Below are 20,418 nucleotides of genomic sequence, written 5' to 3'. Positions count from 1 at the left end.
TTTTTTTTTTTTTTTTTTTTTGAGAGAGTCTCATTCTGTTGCCCAGGCTGGAGTGCAGTGGAGTGATCTCGGCTCACTGCAACCTTGCCTCCCAGGTTCAAGAGATTCTCGTGCCTCAGCCACCCAGGGCAGCTGGGATTACAGGCATGTGCCACCACACCCAGCTAATTTTTGTTATTTTTTAGTAGAGAAGGGGTTTCACCATGTTGGGCAGGCTGGTCTCCAATGCCTGGCCTCAAGTGATCTGCCTGCCTCAGCCTCCCAAAGTGCTGGGATGACAGGCGTGAGCCACTGCAACCAGCCAGCATGGATGAATCTTGAAAACATCATGCTAAATAAACAAAGCCACACACAAAAGGCCACGTACTGTAAGATTCCATTTCTAGGAAATATCCAAAATTGGCAAATGCACACACAAAAAGGACATGAGTGGCTTCCAGGAGCTGGGGGAGGGAGGAACTGCTTCATAGGTATGGGTTTAGGGGAAATGAAAGTGCTCTGAAATCCGATAGTGGTGCTGGTTACACAACTGTGAATACACTAAAATCCACTGAATAGTATATTTCAAAAGGATTAGGTATTATGGTATGTGAATTATATTTCAGTAAAAATATTTCAGGAAAACAAAACAGTATAGGAGCTCCCCATGTCCCCATGGAAGAACAAGGGAACAGGTCCTTCTTTTTTTTTTTTTTTTTGAGACGGAGTTTTGCTCTGTCGCCCAGGCTGGAGTGCAGTGGCACGATCTCGGCTCACTCACTATAAGCTCCGCCTCGCAGGTTCACGCCATTCTCCTACCTCAGCCTCCTGAGTAACTGGGACTACAGGTGCCAGCCACTGCGCCCGACTGATTTTTTGTATTTTTAGTGGAGACGGGGTTTCACTGTGTTAGCCAGGATGGTCTTGATCTCTTGACCTTGTGATCCGCCTGCCTCAGCCTCCCAAAGTGCTAGGATTACAGGCATGAGCCACTGTGCCCGGCCTACTTCTTTCTGTTGTGTGAGACTAATGCTTGTCTCCTCTGCTGGGCCTAACTCCTCTTGGTGGCAACCGGGCCTGTTTGACTCCAGATGGGTGGCAGCTCAGGTCAGAGCCTGGCACAGAGCAGGCTCAGCAGACATTGCTGAGTGAGTCCTGCTCAGTGATTGACAAGTACATCAATGAGTGCATCCAGAGAGGGAGATGGGTGTCCCGATCACCTATCCCATGACAGGCACTGTGCAAGCGACTGGGCAACAGCCAGGGGCATGGCCCTACCATCAGGCACTCCCCTTCCAGTCGGGGGAGACAGAACAAGAAATCAAACAAATAGGCTGCGCATGGTGGCTCACACCTGTAATCCCAGCACTTTGGGAGGCCAAGGCTGGCAGATCACCCAAGGTCAGGAGTTCGAGATCATCCTGGCCAACATACTGAAACCTCCTCTCTACTAAAAATACAAAAATATATGGTCATGTTGACGTGCACCCGTAATCCTAGCTACTTGGGAGGCTGAGACAGGAGAATCGCTTGAACCCGGAAAGCGGAGGTTGCAGTGAGCTGAGATCGCCACTCCACTCCAGCCTGGGAGACACAGCAAGACTCCAGCTTAAAAAAAAAAAAAGAAACCAAACAAATAGGTGGAACAATGACAGGAATGACAAGTGGTTCCAAGAAAAATTAAGCAGGGGAAGGGGACAGAGAGAACAGGGTGGGGCGTTTGAGCAGAGTGGCCAGGGGGAGAGCCTTTTGAGAAGGAGGCTTTTAAGCAAGGCCTTAGAGCGCTGATGAAATGAGCCATAGGGTTATCTAGGGGGAAGGGCAGTGCCGGCAGTGGAAGCAGCATGTGAAAAGGCCCTGAGGTGGGACAGCGCCTCACCTGCTTGAGAACATCATGGAGCCTCAGGGAGGACTTCATTTTTACCCTGAGGGAACTGAGGGCCAGGGAGAATTCCAAGTAGAGGAAGGATATAGGGCCTCCCTCTGTCTCCCAGGCTGGAGTGCAGTGACAGGATCACAGCTCACTCCAGCCTTGAATTCCTGGGCTCAAGCAATCCTCCCACCTCAGCCTCCTGAGTAGCTAGGACTGTAAGTAGGCACCATCACGCCTGGCCAAATTTTTTTTTTTTGAGACAGAGTCTCGCTCTGTCGCCCAGGATGGAGTGCGGTGGCACGATTTCGACTCACTGCAACCTCTGCCTCCTGGGTTCCAGTGATTCTCCTGCCTCAGCCTCCTGAGTGGCTGGGATTACAGGCGCATGCCACCACGCCGGCTAATTTTTTGTATTATTAGTAAAAACGGGGTTTCACCATGTTGGTCAGGCGGGTCTCGAACTCCTGACCTTGTGATCCACCCACCTCGGCCTCCCAAAGTGCTGGGATTACAGGCGTGAGCCACTGCGCCTGGTTGTGACTGGCTAATTTTTAAATGTTTTGTAGAGACAGGGGTCTCGCTATGTTGCCCAGGCTGGTCTCGTACTCCTGGGCACAAGGGATCCTTCCACCTCAGCCTGCCAAAGTGCTGGGATTACAGCATAAGCTTTGGCGCCCAGCTAGGAAGGATATTCTTAACAGGCTCCCTCTGCCCACTGTAGGGAGAACAGCCTGGGGGTGAGGACAAGGTTAAAGGTGCAAGACTGAGGAGGCAGAAACTGTGCAGGTCCTGGGGGAGTAGTGACAGTGGATGGAATAATACACAGTTATAAAAACTAATACCAGCCGGGCGCGGTGGCTCACGCCTGTCATCCCAATACCACTTACACACCAGCCTGGGTGCCAGAGAGGGACTTTGTCTGAAAAAAAAAAAAAAAAAAAGAATACCGCAGCTTTTCACGTACTGATACACAATGATCTTTTCTATGAATCAACAAGCTGATTCTAAAATATATATGCAGAGGCAAAGGAACTAGACTAGACCAAACAATTTTGAGAAACAAGAACAAAGAGGACTCACATGGCCTGATTTCAAGTCTTACTATAAAGGTCCAGCAATAAAGAAATGAGTGGGTGTGGTGGCTCACGCCTCTAACGCCAGCACTGTGGAAGGCTGAGGCAGGAGCATCACAAGCCCAGGAGTTTGAAACCAGCCTAGGCAACATTGTGATACCCCATCTCTATTTTTTTTTTTCTTTTTCTTTTTTTTTTTTTTTTTTGAGACAGAGTCTCACTCTGTCACCCAGGCTAGAGTGCAACAGCATGATCTTGGCTCACTGCAACCTCTGCCTCCCGGGTTCAAGTGATTCTCCTGCCTCAGCCTCCCAAGTAGCTGGGATTACAGGCACCCGCCACCATGCCCGGCTAAATTTTTTTGTATTTTTAGTAGAGACGGAGTTTCCCCATGTTGGCCAGGCTGGTTTCAAACTCCTGACCTCAAGCGATCCACCTGCCTCCACATCCCAAAGAGTTAGGATTATAGGCGTGAGCCACTGTGCCCAGCCCCCATCTCTATGTAAAAAGAGAAGAAAGAAATGGGGTTTTGGCCAAAGGACAGAGCCATACATCAACGTCAGAGAATAGACAGTTCAGGATGGACCCACACAAATATGGCCAACTAATTCCAGACAAAAGCAACTTTAGGGAGAAAGGATGGTCTTTTCAATAGTGCCAGAAAAGGCCAGGCACAGTGGTTCATGCCTGTAATCCCAGCACTTTGGCAGCCAGAGGCAAGAGGATTATTACATGAGCCCAGGAGTTTGAGACTAGCCTGAGCAACACAGCGAGATCCCATCTCTTAAAAAAGAAAAAAAACAATTAGCCGGGCGTGGTAGTGGGCGCTTGTAGTCTTAGCTGCTCAGGAAGCTGAGGCAGGAGAATTGCTTGAACCCGGAAGGTGGAGGTTGCAGTGAGCCAAGATCACACCACTGCACTCCAGCCTAGATGACAGAGCGAGACTACCTCCAAAAAATAAAAATAAAAATAAAATTCTCCATGACCCCAAAGGATAGAGTATGAAAAGAAGAAAACTAGTAACTGTCCAGTGGGGAAACCTAGCAAGCCTACCTCAGCCAAGAGATCAACGTCAGCATCACCAGTTATCACTGTCAATAATTTATCAGTCTTGGTATCATATACTCCTGATAAGATTCACAGAAGAGAGAGGCACCTCACCAATGACCTTCTTCCCCAAAACTCACAACCCCAGGCTAACCATAAGGAAACACCAGATAAGCCCTCATTGAGGGACATGCCATGACCTACCGAAGTCATAAAAAACAAGGAAGGGCTGAGTTGCTTCCCAGACCAGAAAAAGGCTTAAGGAGAACTAAATGTAATGTCGGGTCCTAAGACAGGAAAAGGGGTCATTTTCTTTGTTTTTTTTTTTTGGTTTTTTTTTTTGGGGGGGTTTTTTTGGTGGTTGTTTTTTTTGAGACGAGTCTGGCTCCTTGCCCAGGCTGGAGTGCAGTGGAGTGATCTCGGCTCACTGCAAGCTCCGCCTCCCGGGTTTACGCCATTCTCCTGCCTCAGCCTCCTGAGTAGCTGGGACTACAGGCACCTGCCACCGCACCCGGCTAATTTTTTGTATTTTTAGTAGAGACAGGGTTTCACCGTGGTCTCGATCTCCTGACCTTGTGATCCGCCAGCCTCGGCTTCCCAAAGTGCTGGGATTACACGTGTGAGCCACCGCGCCCGGCCCATTTTCTTTGAAAAATAAAATTTCTCACTATGTATACTTCCAGAGAGCAAGACCCCCATCTCGATAAAAACTTTTTTAAAAAAATTAGTCTAATATAAGAAAAATTGAAGAAATCTATATATTCTGCCTTTGGGTTTTTTGTTTTGTTTTGTTTTTGTTTGTTTGTTTGTTTTTTGAGACAGGGTCTGGCTCTGTTGCCCGGGCTGGTGTGCAATGGCACAGCCATCACTCACTGCAGCCTCGACCTCCAGGGCTCAAGTGATCCTCCTGCCTCAGCCTCCAGAGAAGCTGGGACTCCAGGCAAGCACCACTAGGCCAAGCAAAATTTTTTTTTTTTTTGACACATGAAGTCTCACCCTATTGCCCAGGCTGGTCTAAAACTCCTGGGCTCAAGCAATCCAGCCTCCCAAAGTGCTGGGATTATAGGTGTGAGCCACTGTACCTGGCCTCGCTTTCCTTTTTTTCTTTTTTTGAGACAGAGTCCTACTTTGTCGCCCAAGCTGGAGTGCAGGGGCTTGATCTCGGCTCACTGCAACCTCGGCCTCTCAGATTCAAGCAATTCTCCTACCTCAGCCTCCCGAGTGACTGGGACTACAAGTGTATACGACCACACTTAGACAATTTTTTGTAGATATGGGGTTTTGATATGTTGGCTAGGCTGGTCTCAAACTCCTGGCCTCAAGTCATCTGCCCACCTTGGCCTCCCAAAGTGCTGGGATTACAGGCATGAGCCACCACATCTGGCCAGGCCTCACTTAATAGTAGTATACCAAGGTTAATTTCTTTTTTTTTTTTTTTTTTTTTTTTTTTGAGACAGAGTCTTGCTCTGTCGCCCAGGCTGGGGTGCAGTGGCCGGATCTCAGCTCACTGCAAGCTCCGCCTCCCGGGTTCACGCCATTCTCCTGCCTCAGCCTCCCGAGTAGCTGGGACTACAGGCGCCCGCCACCTCGCCCGGCTAGTTTTTTGTATTTTTTAGTAGAGACGGGGTTTCACCGTGTTAGCCAGGATGGTCTCGATCTCCTGACCTCGTGATCCGCCCGTCTCGGCCTCCCAAAGTGCTGGGATTACAGGCTTGAGCCACCGCGCCCGGCCTACCAAGGTTAATTTCATTCGTTCATTTTTTTTGTTTTGTTTTGTTTTAAGATGGAGTCCTGTTTTGTTGTCCAGGTTGAAGTAGAGTGGCATGATCTCAGCTCACTGCAGCCTCCACCTCCCGGGTTTAAGCGATTCTCCTGCCTCAGCCTCCCAAATAGCTGGGACTACAGGCACATGCCACCACACCTGGCTAATTTTTTGTATTTTTAGTAGAGATGGGATTTCACTATGTTGGCCAGGCTGGTCTTGAACTCCTGACCTCAGGTGATCCACCTGCCTCGGCCTCCCAGAGTGCTGGGATTACACGCATGAGCCACCATGTCCGGCTTCATTCATTTATTTTTAGAGAAGAGGTTAGGTTGCCCAGGCTGAGCTTTAACTCCTGGACTCAAGCAATCCCCCCGCCTCAGCCTCCTGAGTAGCTAGGTTACTTTCTTGGTAAGAAATGTAAAATTAGACGACACTGATGAAGGATGTACAGGAGCTCTCTGTATTATCTTTGTACTTTCTGTAAATTTGAAACTTATTTATCTTCTCTAAATCTAAAATTATTTCTAGGCAGGGCGTTGTGGCTCGTGCTTACAATCCCAGCACGTTGAGAGGCTGAGGCAGGCAGATTACCTGAGCTCAGGAGTTCAAGACCAACTGGGCAACATGGCGAAACCCTGTCTCTACCGAAAATACAAAAAATTAGCCGGCCATTGTGGTGCACACCTGTGGTCCCAGCTACTTGGCAGGCTGTGGTGGGAGGATCGTTTGAGCCTGGGATGGGGAGGTTGCAGTGAGCCGACATCACGCCACTGCACTCCAACCTGGGTGAAAGAGTGGGACCCCGTTTCCAAAAAAAAAAAAAATTATTCCAAAATAAAATGTTTATTAAAAACAAAACAGCCCAGGCGTGGTGGCTCACGCCTGTAATCCCAGCACTTGGGGAGGCCAAGGCAGGCGAATCACTCAAGGTCAGGAGTTCAAGACTAGCCTGGCCAACATGGTGAAACCCCATCTCTACTAAAAATAAAAAAAATTAGCCAGGCATGGTGTAGATGCCTGTAATCCTAGCTACTCGGGAGGCTGAGGCAGGAGAATCGCTTGAACCCAAGAGGCAAGGTTGCAGTGAGCTGAGATCGCGCCATTGCACTCCAGCTTGGAGGACAAGAGCAAGACTTGGTCTCAAAAAAAAAAAAAAAAAAAAAAGAGAAAACAAAAGCCAAACACCCTTGGAGGCACTAAATATAGCAGGGACTTGGTGCAAGACTGTCACATTCTGTTGAGACTTTGGACTGTGGAGTGGGAGTGTTTGTTGCTAGACTTACAGGCTCACTGGTTGGATGAGTAGGGGGTAGTCACACCTAGAAATATTAAAAAAAAAAAAAAAATCTGGCAAGAGCCACACACTGCTAGAGGTTGTTCCCCTGCAAAGGACAGCCTTACTCTGTGCAATTCCAGACAGGGTGAACTGTTTTGTTTTTTTTGTGTTTTTTTTTTTTACAACGAGTAAACAGTTGAATAACTCCTTTAACAGAAAAGAGTTTAAAAATCAAGCTGGTGCAGGCCGGGTGTGGTGGCTCATGCCTGTAATCCCAGCACTCTGGGAGGCCGAGGCGGGTGGATCACCTGAGGTCAGGAGTTCAAGACCAGCCTGGCTATGGTGAAAACTCGTCTCTACTAAAAATACAAAAAATTAGCCAGGCGTGGTGGTGCGCACCTACAATCCTAGCTACTCGGGAGGTTGAGGCAGGAGAATCGCTTGAACCCAGGAGACGGAGGTTGCAGTGAGCCGAGATTGCACCATTGCACTCCAGCCTGGGCAACAAGAGTGAAACTCTGTCTCAAAAAAAAAAAAAAAATCAAGGCTGTGCATCAATTTTCACCCAGTGCTAGGAACACATTCCAGGTGGGACCTTCCCACCTCAGAAAGCAGCCTGCCCTGAGCTTCCCAGCACCCTGTGTCAGGCCACCAGGGCAGGCACTGCAGACGCTGGGCTTCCGTCCGACTGGCTTCCGCCCAGACGACGGGGAACTCAGTGTTGCAAGACAGAGAGATACATCAACCCAAACCACAGGAAGTCTTCCTCAAGCTGAGCCAGTGGCTTGTGGCCTCTCTCAGTCACTGTCCCCTGATGTTGATGTAGAAAAGAACAAGCTGGGGGTCAGGCACGGTGGCTCACGCCTGTAATCCCAGCACTTTGGGAGGCCGAGGCAGGTGGATCACCTGAGGCCAGGAGTTCGAGACCAGCCTGGCCAAGATGGTGAAACCCCGTCTCTACTAAAAATACAAAAAATTAGCCAGGCATGGTGATGCACACCTGTAATCCCAGCTACTCAGGAGGCTGAGGCAGAAGAATCGCTTGAACCTGGGAGGTGGAGGTTGCAGTGAGCTGAGATCATACCATTGTACTCCAGCCTGGGCAACACGGCAAGACTCCGTCTCAAAAAAAAGAAAAAAAAGAAAAAAAGAAAAGAACCTGGAAAGGCAGTATCCTGGTGGCTGCAGGATCCTGGCTGCGCAGCCAGCTGGGAGGCCTCCCGGGGGTGGAGGCTGCGACCCTCTAGAAGGACCCTGTGTATCCATACAAAAGACAGAGGTCTCATGGCCAGGACAGCTGTGTCCCTCCCTGATCCGCCCTGGGGGCTTCCCCCAGGGCTGGCCTGGTTGTGCCAGGGCGTATCACCCGGCAGGCGGGGTCACCCTGGCTGGGGCTGCTCCTGCCCGCTTGACTGGCCCGCCAGGATCGCAGCCCTAAAAGGCTCTCATCACTGCGAAAGTGTGTCACAGGGCAGGCTCCAAGTAGCTTGCTCCTCCTTCGTCTGGGCGTGGAGGTGTCACCAGGGCCTGGGACAGCGCTGCTGGCCTCTTGTCTACCACCCCATATGTCTGCAGTGGGAGTGGGTTCAGATTTATCCAAAGCAGATCTCTTGTAACAGAAAGAGCAGTGGTGCTTGCCCCTGCCAGGGCCACTGAGCAGCCAGGCAGGAAGCAAAAGTCAGAGGGGGCACCCCGCAGGTTGCCATGCAGGGCCTTACACCCTGGAAGGGACGCTGCTGGCCCCACCTTACGGCCCTCAAAGCCAACCCAGAGAGACACCCACGCAGCCCAGCCTCAGGGTCTCAGCCTATTACTGTTATTACTCTTTGTACAGATGGAGCAAATCTCCACTTGCCACCCTCCTCCAAAGGACGATGTCCTTGCTTCAGGGTCCCGGCATCCACAGGCAGGCTGTAAGTCTCCAAAACCAAGACCCAGGGCTGCCCTCTGCCCAGCCCCCTCCGTGACTGTGCACTGAAATTCACTCAATTCTGGTTTTTAGCTTTTTTTTTTTTTTTTTTTTTTTTTTTTTTTGAGACAGGGTCTTGCTCTGTCACCCACGCTGGAGTACAATGGTGCAATCTGGGCTCACTACAACTTCCACCGCTACCCCAGCTCAAGGGATCCTCCCACCTCGGCCTTCCGAGTAGCTGGGAGTACAGGCATATACCACCATGCCCGCTAATTTTTGTATTTTTGGTAGAGACGAGGTCTCATCATGTTGCCCAGGCTGGTTCAAACTCCTGAGCTCAAGCCATGTTGCCTCAGCCTCCCATAGTGCTGGGATTACAGGCGTGAGTCACCACTTCCGGTCTTTAGCTACCTTCATTCAACAAATATATGCACATGGCTGGGTGAAGTGGTTCATGTCTGCAATCCCAGCACTTTGGGGGGCCAACGTGAAAGGATCGCATGAGCCCAGGAGTTTGAGACCAGCCTTGGCAACGTAAAGAAACCCCATCTGTACAAAATATTATAAACATTAGTTGGGCATGGTGGCATGTGGTTGTTGTCCCAGGTACTCAGGAGCCTGAGGCAGGAGGATGGCTTGAACCCAGGATGTTGAGGCAGTGGGCTATGACTGTGCCATTGCACTCCAGCCTGGGTGACAGAGTAAGACCTGTTTCAAAAAAAAAAAAAAGCACCACCCATAATAGTGCCACGTATTCTCTATAGGTACCAGCATGTACCTAAGTACAGAAGCACCAGAGGGGTCTGGCTAGATATACCCTGAAGTGACCGTGGTGCTCCCAGGTGGAGCTGGAGGAAGGGATGGGCTGGGCAGTGTGCTCTTCCTCACCTGTAATGGTTCCCCTTTTCCCAAGAACACTGTCTCCACGTTCTACTTGTGTAATTCAAATTTAGAAAAGTCAGCATTCCACGGGCAGTGTCCTAACTCTCATGTGCCTACTGGTCCTTTGCAGTCTGCAGTGGGCACTCAGCTGGTCGGGCCTCTGCACCTGCTGTTTCCCTGGCTTTCGATGCTGTTCCCCCAAGTCCTGGTGGGGCTATTCCACTGCAGGACACCCATCCCAACAAGCCCCACGTGAAGCAGCCCCCTACAGTCATTCCCCCACCCAATGTAGTACAGGGCAAACCGCTTCTCACGCTTCAGAATATTTTTGTTTTTGTTCTTTTTGAGATGGAGCTTTGCTCTCGTTGCTCAGGCTGGAGGGCAGTGGCGTGATCTCGGCTCACTGCAACCTCTGCCTCCCGGGTTCAAGAGATTCTCCTACCTCAGCCTCCTGAGTAGCTGGCATTACAGGCGCCCGCCACCACGCTCGGCTAATTTTTTGTATTTTTAGTAGAGACGGGGTTTCATCATGTTGGCCAGGCTGGTCTCAAACTCCCACCTCAGCCTCCCAAAGTGTTGGGATTACAGGTGTGAGCCACCATGTACAGCCTTTTTTTTTTTTTTTTTTTGTCACCGGGTCTTGCTGTTACCCAGGCTGGAGTGCAGTGATGCAATCATAGCTCAATGTAACCGTGAATTCCTGAGCTCAGGAGATCCTCCCACTTCAGCCTGCTAAGTAGCTGGGACAAGAGACACGTACCACCCTGCTCAGCTAATTTTTGTATTTTGGTAGAGATGGGGTTTCGCCATGCTGGTCAGGCTGGTCTCAGACTCCTGGCTTCAAGTGATCTGCCTGCCTTGGCCTCCCAAAGTGCTGGAATTACAGGCGTGAGCCCCTGCGCCTGCCCCAGAATGTTCTTGCTCATTTAACTGTTCACCTGTCCTGTCCGTACCAGTCCCTGTTGGTTCCCCATCAACTGGTGTAGAGTGGTTGCTGCTTACAACACGCCGGTTGGACACACAACCAACAACCTCGATGCATCCCCAAAGCCACAAGTTGCTTGCTCCCTCTGTAATCTCGGCCCAACCCTCAGATACAAATGCCATGGTGTTCACCATAGCCCTGCTCTCAAGAGCCAGGCCCACACCTTCCCACCCCTGAGGCCCCCAGATGTTTGGCTCTAGGGGACCTACATCCAGTTCAATTTCCAGCTCCTGTGTCCTCCCCACTGTGTGACTTCAGGCCAGTCTCCCTCTCTGGCCTCAGTTTCTCTACCTATAAAGCAGGGATGCTAAGAGCAGCAGCTGCCACCCCTGGGCAGAGAGGACACTGGTCAGATTTTGCACATGTAGCACATGGTGATTCTCCATAAACATTGGCTCTTAAATGTCCAGCAGCAGATGAAACTGAAAACAGTCATCCAGCTCCTGGTTCAAGCTACGGGTGACGCCACAGGGGAAAATTTCCCACCGCCCAGCAGGGACCTAGTTACCAACATTCACAGAAACCCAAAATGCACCCGGAAACAGGCGTCTTTCCTCTCTTTGCCGTCCTGCTTCAGACGCAGGACCACATCTTCCCTTTATTCAGATGGTAGCTAATGCCCTATAAATATCTCATTATTGGCTTGGATTTTTCCAAAGCTTTAACACAATAAGGGCTTAATTACAGCATGTAGTTGGCAACCCCAGTAAATTACGGTTTACATGATGTTCTCACTTTTTTTCAGCAGTCGAGGAGCCTATAATTTCAGCATTTTCATTCAAATCGGGCAGAAGTTTGCCAGATGTGGCTCTGAGCCAAATACAAATGCTGAGAGAGAGCGAGAGCGAGACAGGGTTCCATTCAAAGGCCAGCCTCTACCCACTAAGGCAACTCTGAAAACTCTAAATCTAATCTAGGCCGGGTGCCATGGCTCATGCCTGTAATCCCAGCACTTTGGGAAGCTGAGGCAGGAGAATCACTTGCGCCCAGGGGTTTGAGACTAGCCTGGGCAAAATATAACGAGACTCCACCTCTACAAAAAAATTATTATTATTATTTTTTTTTTTTTTTTTGAGACGGAGTCTTGCTCTGTCGCCCAGGCTGGAGTGCAGTGGCCAGATCTCAGCTCACTGCAAGCTCCGCCTCCTGGGTTCACACCATTCTCCTGCCTCAGCCTCCAGAGTAGCTGGGACTACAGGCGCCCGCCACCTCGCCTGGCTAGTTTTTTTTGTATTTTTTAGTAGAGACGGGGTTTCACCATGTTAGCCAGGATGGTCTCGATCTCCTGACCTCGTAATCCGCCCGTCTCGGCCTCCCAAAGTGCTGAGACAAAAAAATTATTAAAATTAGCTGGGGGCAGTGGCGCACACCTGTGGTCCCAGCTACTTGGGAGGTTGAGTGGGAAGATCACTTGAGCCCGGGAAGTTGAGGTTGCTGTGAGCTATGATCAAGCCACTGTATTTCAGCCTGGGCAACAGAGTGAGACCCTGTCTTGAAAAGAAAAGAAAAGAAAAAAAAAGAGAAAGGGAAAAAAAAAAGAAAAGAAAACCTCCTCTAAATCTAGAACTGTCCCCAAGGCCATCTTCCGTCCACAACCAGAAACAATCCAGGTTATTACCAGGGGATTTCAATGTTATGAACCTATCAAGGGCCGTTATCCGTCAATAAGTAGCTCTGAGAAAGCACTTGGACAGCCTAGAGCGAAGCTTTGGAGAAATCTGTCTTCCTGATTATAAACCTAATCCCCAAACCAGCAAAAACAGACCAAGAATCACATGGGGAGACAATTCACATGTGGGGTTAGGGCAGAGTATGTCTTTCCGGTCTTTTCACTGAGCAAATACAAACAATTGTTTTAAACAAGACAGGATCCCACAGCCCATTTCATCTGGTACCTAACAGGTCTTGTGCAGCTTTCTGGGTCACTAAAGATTCTTCTAGATCCCTCTGAGTAGCGAGTTGATAGTCGGTTGTCTGGACAAGCTTACCTGGCCAAATCCTCTATCACTGGGCTTTTCTTTTTTTGAGACAGTCTCGCTCTGTTGCCCAGGCTGGAGTGCAGCGGCGCAATCTCGGCTCACCGCCACCTCCATCCCCCAGGTTCAAGCAATTCTCCTGCCTCAGCCTCCCGAATAGCTGGGATTACAGGTGCCTGCCACCACGCCCAGCTAATTTTTGTATTCTTAGTAGAGATGAGGTTTCACCATGTTGGCCAGGCTGGTCTTGAACTCCTGAACTCAAGTCATCCGATGCTGGGCATTTTTTCTCCCAATTTCTCACCACCATACACAAAATGGGTGTAAATAATTCTCACAGCCAATTATTTGTTTGCAGCCATGATTCCCACTTAGAAAGGAACCAGGAACAACCTCTGGTCGATATTTCAGGATCTGGGGAACAGGGCGTGCCTGCGTGTCCTGGTCCTGGCTCTATCCCCAGAGCTAGAACACTGCCTGCACTGATAGGCGCTCCATTTATATCAACAGAGTAATGATGAGTTCCTTCTCTTTAAGGAAAAAGAAACTAAGGCCAGGTTCGGTGGCTCACACCTGTAATCCCACCACTTTGGGAGGACAAGGCAGGAGGATTGCTTGGGCCCAGTAGTTTGACACCAGATTGAGCAACAAATTAAGACCCTGTCTCTGCAAAACAAAAACAAAAAAAAAATTTTCCTTTTTTTTTTTTTTTGAGACAGAGTCTCACTCTATCTCCAAGCTGGAGTGCAGTGGCGCGATTTCGGCTCGCTGCAACCTCCGCCTCCTGGGTTCAAGCAATTCTCCTGCCTCAGCCTCCCGAGCAGCTGGGACTACAGGTGAGCGCCACCACGCTCTGCTAATTTTTGGAGTTTTAGTAGTGACAGGGTTCCACCATGTTGGCCAGGATGGTCTCGATCTTCTGACTTCGTGATCCGCTCACCTCGGCCTCCCAAAGTGCTGGGATTACAGGTGTGAGCCACCGCACCCGGCCAGAGGGGGTACATTTTAAATAGGGAAATTGGTGACATTTGAGCAGAGCCTTGAAGGAGGCAACGAAGCAACCCCTGGAGACTGGGGAAGAGAATCCAGTGCAAAGGTCCTGATGTGGGAGGATGCCCGGAGGCCAGTTTAGCAGCCAGTGGAGGGAGATCAGATCTGGGAGGTATTAGGGTGGAACCAGGACTCTAGGAACACTGGGGGCAAGGGAGGCTGTCTGAGCAGAGGGAAGGAAAGCTGGTGGCGCTGCTACTGTCCCTCTGGACCTGGTCAAGCTGAGGGCTCTCTCCTTGGATTTCCAGCTTTAACTCAATTTTCTCAGTGAGCAGACTCCAAAGGCATGTAGGCACCCCGTGCCATTTTTCTTTTAATAAGAAGCAGCTATGCTGGGGATACTAGCATTTCCAGCTGCGTTTTTATTTGGCCTTTGGTGATGTATCCCTCCAGGGAGAAGTGGACGAGCCGCGGGGACACTGTCTGTGCCTCAGTGGGTGCCGCACCCGTGCACATCGGATGCCCGTTGGCTCCTGTCCCTGACAGATGGAGGGGCACGTGATGTGCTCCTTGGGCTGATTTTAACGGATCTTATTAGTTTAGAGTCACCTGGAAATGACGTCTTCTGTTTCCAGTGACTTTCCTTTTGGGTAAAGATAAATTGCTTCTTAAAAAGGCCACACATGGCCGGGTGCGGTGGCTCACACCTGTAATCCCAGCATTTTGGGAGGCTGAGGCAGGCAGACCAAAAGGCTGGGAGTTGGAGACCAGCCTGGCCAACATAGTGAATCCCCATCTCTACTAAAAATACAAAAATTAGCCGGGTGTGGTGGCGCATGCCTTTAGTCCCAGCTACTTGGGAGGCTGAGGCAGGAGAATCACTTGAACCCAGGAGGCGGAGTTTGCAGTAAGCGGAGATCACGCCATTGCACTCCAGCCTGGGCGACAGAGTGAGACTCTGTCTCAAAAAAGAAAAAAGAAAAAAGGACCATGCAAGGCTCGGTCAGGGTGGTCTGCAGTGCTGGGCCTGCTGGAATTGGTACAGTCCAGGGGCATCTTTGGGAATATGCAAGGCTTGGTGCTGCCACACACTAAAAGAGTGATCTCACTTCTCTGGGCCTCAGTTCGCTCATGTGGAAAATGGGAACGTGGTGGTCTCTGCCTCCTGAGAGTGGACTGAGAATCACACAGCAAATCGTTGTGAAACAGGCAGCATTTGTGATCTCACTGGTTGGCTCTTGTCTCCTTTTATCTGGGATCAGGACTCTGATGACAGTTGTAGGTTTCTTTTCTCTTGCTCTGTCCCCCAGACTGGAGTACAGTGGCATAATCATGGCTCACTGCAGCCTCCAACTCCTGGGCTCAAGTGATCCTCTCACCTGAGTCTCCTGAGTAGCTGGGACCACAGGCGTGAGCCACCACACCCTGCTAATTACAAAAATATTTTTTCAGCAGGGCACGGTGGCTCACACCTGTATCCCAACACTTTGGGAGGCCGAGGCGGGTGGATCACGAGGTCTGGAGATGGAGACCATCCTGGCTAACACGGTAAAACCCCGTCTCTACTAAAAATACAAAAAAATTAGCTGGGCATGGTGGTGGGCGCCTATAGTCCCAGCTACTCAGGAGGCTGAGGCAGGAGAATGGCGTGAACCCGGGAGGCAGAGCTTGCAGTGAGCCGAGATCGCACCACTGCACTCTAGCCTGAGAGACAGAGCGAGACTCTGTCTCAAAAATAATAAAAAAATAAAATAAAAATAAAATGTACCCCCTCCAACTGTGATCTCTCCCTCATCCTGCTCCCTGATCCTTTTTTCCATCATACTTATCACCTTCAACCATGTTTCTCCTTTTTTTTTTGAGAGGGAGTCTCGCTGTGTCACCCAGGCTGGAGTGCAGTGGCCGGATCTCGGCTCACTGCAAGCTCCGCCTCCCAGGTTCACTCCATTCTCCTGCCTCAGCCTCCTGAGTAGCTGGGACTACAGGCGCCTGCCACCTCGCCCGGCTAATTTTTTTGTATTTTTACTAGAGACAAGGTTTCACCATGTTAGCCACGATGGTCTCGATCTTCTGACCTTGTGATCCGCCCGCCTCGGCCTCCCAAAGTGCTGGGATTACAGGCATGAGCCACCGCACCCAGCAATTTTTTTTTTTTTTTTTTTTTTTTGAGACGAGGTCTCGCTCTTTTGCCCAGGCTGGAAGACAGTAGCGTGATCAGAGCTCACTGCGGCCTTTAAATCCCAGGCTCAATCCATCCTCTGGCCTCAGCCTCCTGAGTAGCTGGGACTACAGGTGTCACCATGCCCAGCTAATGTTTTTTAATTTTTGTAGAGACGGGGTCTTACTATGTTGCCCAGGCTGGTCTCCAACGACTGGGCTCAAGTGATCCTCCCGCCTGGATCCCAAAGAGCTGAGATTGTGGGCCTCAGCCACTGAGCGGCCCATGTTTCTCCTTTATCTGCTTCCTGCTGAAAGGCCAGCTCCTCCAGGGCAGGAGTACTGGTAACTTGCTCAGGGCCATGTCCAGGCACCCAGCAAAAGTGCTCAGGAAACATTTTTCAATGAAGAAACAACACCTAATGTTGTAAGCACTTCTTTCTTCTATGCCACACATGCCTGTAGTCCTAGCTACTTAGGAGGCTGGGAGGTAGGAGAATCGCTTGAGCCCAGGAGGTCAAGGCTGCAGTGAGCAGAGATCGTGCCACTGCACTCTAGCCTGGGCGACGGTGTAAGACCCTATCTCAAAAAATAAAAATAAAGTGGAGGGACTGAGTCCCCTGCCCAAGGTTTCACAGGTATGCAATGACTGGCACCAGGTGACTTTACCTGCCCTGTGAGTTGAAACAGATCAATCAGATCTGTCAGCAGCCCTATTTCCTAGCTGAGGAAACTGAGGCTCGCAGAGGTAAACCTCACAGGACCAGGCCCATCCCTATGCAATTGGAGCTGGAGGCCTCGGCCTCTTCCTGCCCTTCTCTGGCTCAGGTGTGGTGGCTCGTGACTGTAGTCCCAGCCCCTGAGGCTAAATGACAAGGGTCCCTCCTTTCTCCTTAGGGTCAAAGTTCTATCTGCTGGTGCAGGGCAGACAAGCCAGGGGTCTCAAACTCAAAGGTTCTAGGGTCAGGAGGCTCCAAGCAAATACGAACTAGGCCTGGGTAAGTGCTAGGGAGTAGTGGGGACTGTGGCAGCTCGAGTGGCCACTCTTAGTCTTATGGGACAGTGACTGCTGCTTCTGAAATCGAAGTCATTAGTGCCACAAAGGTCAAAGGCTCAGCAAGGCCAGGTAATACTGATTACAACAACAGCAACCATGCCTATAAGACCCATGCACTCGACATGCATCACCCATCCAGGCCCCAGGGTACCAGTTACCACCCTCAGCTTACGGAAAAGGAATCTGAGGCCCAGAACACCAAATCCACGTGGCCGAGTCGCACAGCCAAACGTGGTGGAACCAGGCCTTAGGCCCACAGCCTGTGCACCACAACTCCAAACTCTATAGATCTGAGTGTCTCAGCACCACAAGAAATCCAGATATTGACTAGAAATCTAACATTGGAAAACCTTATGAAAAACAAAAGCTATGCAGGTAAAACAAAAGACCCAGCAGGCAGGCCTTGGCCCCCAGAGCCAGTGATGTGGACCTCCAGCTACAGGGCTGAACTAACTGGGCTGTTCCCACTCGGACCACATCCTTAGAAAATCCAGGCTCGGCGCAATGGCTCACACCTGTAACCCTAGTGCTTTTAGAGGCAGAGGCGGGAGGATCGCTTGAGCCTAGGAGTTCGAGGCTGCAGTGAGCTAGGACTGCACCCCTCCACTCCAACCTCGGCAACAAAGAGAGACCCTATCTCTCACCAAAAAAAAAAAAAAAAAGTAAGCCTTGTTTGAGCCCGTCATAACCAAAGAGAAGCCTTTTTTTATGCCGCCCTCATAAGGCTTAAGTGTGTAACATGAAAGCACTTTCATTCTGGTTAGCTTTTGTCACTGACAGCAAAGGAACCAGCCAGATAAACAACAACAGCCCTATCCATGTAGACTTACTATGTGCCAGGCACTGCATTAGGTCAGCACTTCCTTTTCTTTTCTTTTTTTTGAAACAGGATCTGGTTCTGTCACCCAGACTGGAGGGTAATGGTGCGATCACAGCTCACTGCAGTCTGGACATCCTGGGCTCAAGCAATCCTCCCAGGGCTAGCCTCGTGAGTTGCTCGGACTACAGGTGTGGGACTACTACCCTACCTGGCTACTTGTTTTATTTTTTGTAGAATGGTGTCTTGTCATGTTACCCAGGCTGGTCTTGAACTCCTGGGGCCCGACCTGGTGGCTCACGCCTGTAATCCCAGCACTTTGGGAGGCCAAGGCGAGAGGATCACTTGAGGTAAGGAGTTCGAGACCAGCCTGGCCAACATGGTGAAACCCCGTCTCTACTAAAAATACAAAAATTAGTTGGGCATGGTAGTGGACGCCTGTAATCCCAGCTACTCGGGAGGCTGAGGCAGGAGAATCGCCTGAACTCGGGAGGCAGAGGTTGCAGTGAGCCAAGATCATGCCACTGCACTCCAGCCTGGGAGACAGAGCGAGACTCTGTCTCAAAAAAAAAAAAAAAAAAAAAACTTGTTTAGGAGGGTCAACCAAGACTCAGAGAAGCCAAGACAACCTGTGCAAGGTCACAAGGCATGTGAAAGAGACAGAGCTTTGCAAACACTGTGGTAAGACAGAAGGCAATGAGCCAGAGACAAGGTAGCAAAGGAGGAAAGCCCCAAGGCTCTGGGATAGCAGACACAAGGCTTTACGCCAGCCTGGTGGCCTTGGGAGAACACAGTCCCTTCTAAGCCTCCCAGCTCAGCTAAGGTGGGGATGATAACACAGCCTCCACCCCACTCCTTACTTGGGATTCAAGATGTTGAATCAAGAAAAACATTATCCCTTGACACTGATAAAAACAATAACAATGACAATAATGACAGGAGGAGGATGTTATCATTTGGCAGCCACACCACTACAAATGAGTAGTTCCTGGAATGGAGAAGTGGCCGCCCATCTGGGAGACAAGAAAGGCAAGAGGGGTTGGTGGGAGGGAGAGGTGGCTGCACGGGCTGTTCTCATTCATTTGCTTCCTGAATCCTGGAAACAGCCCAGAGAGTGGAGTCTGCCCACTGGACAGATGGGCACACCGCGGCTTCTCAGGGCTGTCCAGAGAAGGCTACATCCCAGGGCTAGCCACTGAGGCCTGGTCACGCAAGAAGCCCCTTCCCAGGCTCCAAAGGAGGGCCCCCAATTGGCAGGCTGTAGCTGGGAGGCGGGCCCTGTGTTCTAGCACCCTGAAAGGAATCCTGAAGTAAGGTACTCCCAGGGTCCTCCTTCTAGCTGACAGGGGAAGTAGGGTTCAAACCTCATCGTTCAGCTGTATTCTCCCCTCTACCCTCCTGCCACCCACTTCCAGAGGCGCTGGGCCAGACACTCAGGGGTAGTCATGCGCAGAACAGGAGATGGCCAGACAGACAGAAGAATGACGGAAGAGAGGACCAGCGCTAGGCAGGGACTAAGCTCTAAGAGTCAGCCTGAGAGAATCAAACAGGGTCCCCTAGGAGTCAGCTAGCCAGTCAGACAGTGGAGGCCAGCTGGTGTCACCCAACAGAGGGACTGCTCAGTGTTAAAGTCTGTGAGGGGCACGGATGGGCGGCCAGACAGCAGAGGTCACCCTTTACAGCTAGCCAGACAGCAGGGGGCTGCCAGGTGGGACTGGACAGATGGACAACCAAATGGTTGTGGCAGGGAGGCTTGCCCAGGACAGAGAGACAGCCAACCAGATGGCGGGGGCAGCCCCAGATACAAGAACAAGCCAGCCAGACCGCAGGGGTCGCCCCAGTAGATATCTAGATGGCCGGTTTCACCTCTGATAAACAGCCCGAAAGAGCGGAAGAGGGATCTACCCCAAACCCACGGGCAACCAGACGGCAGAGTTCACCCACGAAAGCTGGGACCAGATGGACCGCAGGATTCCAGCACACCTCCGGTCCTACGGCCCCCCGGCCCATGACGCCGCCCCTGGGGCCCAGGCCCGCTCCCGAGCCCCTGCAGGGAGTCCTCTGCCCAGGGCGTCCCACAGGGCCCGCCTCCCCGACCCCGTCCGGTTCCCCGCCGCCGGCACGCAAGCGCCGCAGTTACGCCGGCGGCGCAGGGAGCGCCATTCCCGGTCCGCCCTCCGCGCCCTAGGCCGCCGCCCGCCCGCGATCCCTGCCGCGCCCGCTTACCGGCCCACGAAGTTCTCCAGCACCGAGCTCTTGCCGGCGCTCTGGCCGCCCACCACAGCGATCTGCGGCAGGTCCAGGTGGCAGCTCTGGCCGATGGAGCTGAAGGCGTCCTGCAGCTTGTTGACCAGCGGGATCAGCTCTTCCATCCCGCGGTTGCCCATGGCGCCGGCCGCCCCCGGCCCGAGCGCCCTGCGCTCCCCGCCGCCGCCGACCCTCAACGACCTGGCCCCGCGGCGTCTGTAGCCGTTGCTCCCCGCCCGCCCGGGCCTCGGCAAGACGCCCGCTCCCGGCTCGGCCTCACGGTCGCCGCCTCATCCGGTTCTCAGGCTACACCCGACCCAAGCGACCTCCCGCCCCGGCCCCAGGGCTGCGCACAAATCACTCGCGCCGCACGCGATTGGCC

General features: G+C 51.4%; 1 protein-coding gene across 8 annotated transcripts in view; it reads right to left on the bottom strand.

Annotated features, from left to right (window-relative positions):
- Positions 1-20,418, bottom strand: part of DNM2 (dynamin 2) — a 106,484-nt gene extending 86,066 nt beyond the window's left edge. For all 8 annotated transcript variants that reach the window (XM_025366076.1, XM_025366068.1, XM_025366070.1 and 5 more), the window contains exon 1: positions 20,016-20,418. In XM_025366076.1, coding sequence (XP_025221861.1) covers positions 20,016-20,176 — 161 coding nt within the window. In that variant the 5' untranslated portion in view covers positions 20,177-20,418. The remainder of the gene's footprint in view (positions 1-20,015) is intronic.

The sequence above is a fragment of the Theropithecus gelada genome, chromosome 19, assembly GCF_003255815.1.
Source record: "Theropithecus gelada isolate Dixy chromosome 19, Tgel_1.0, whole genome shotgun sequence".
NCBI classification, from domain to species: domain Eukaryota; kingdom Metazoa; phylum Chordata; class Mammalia; order Primates; family Cercopithecidae; genus Theropithecus; species Theropithecus gelada.
Note: the sequence above shows the minus strand (reverse complement) of the source record. Positions and strands in the feature narration are given on the sequence as shown.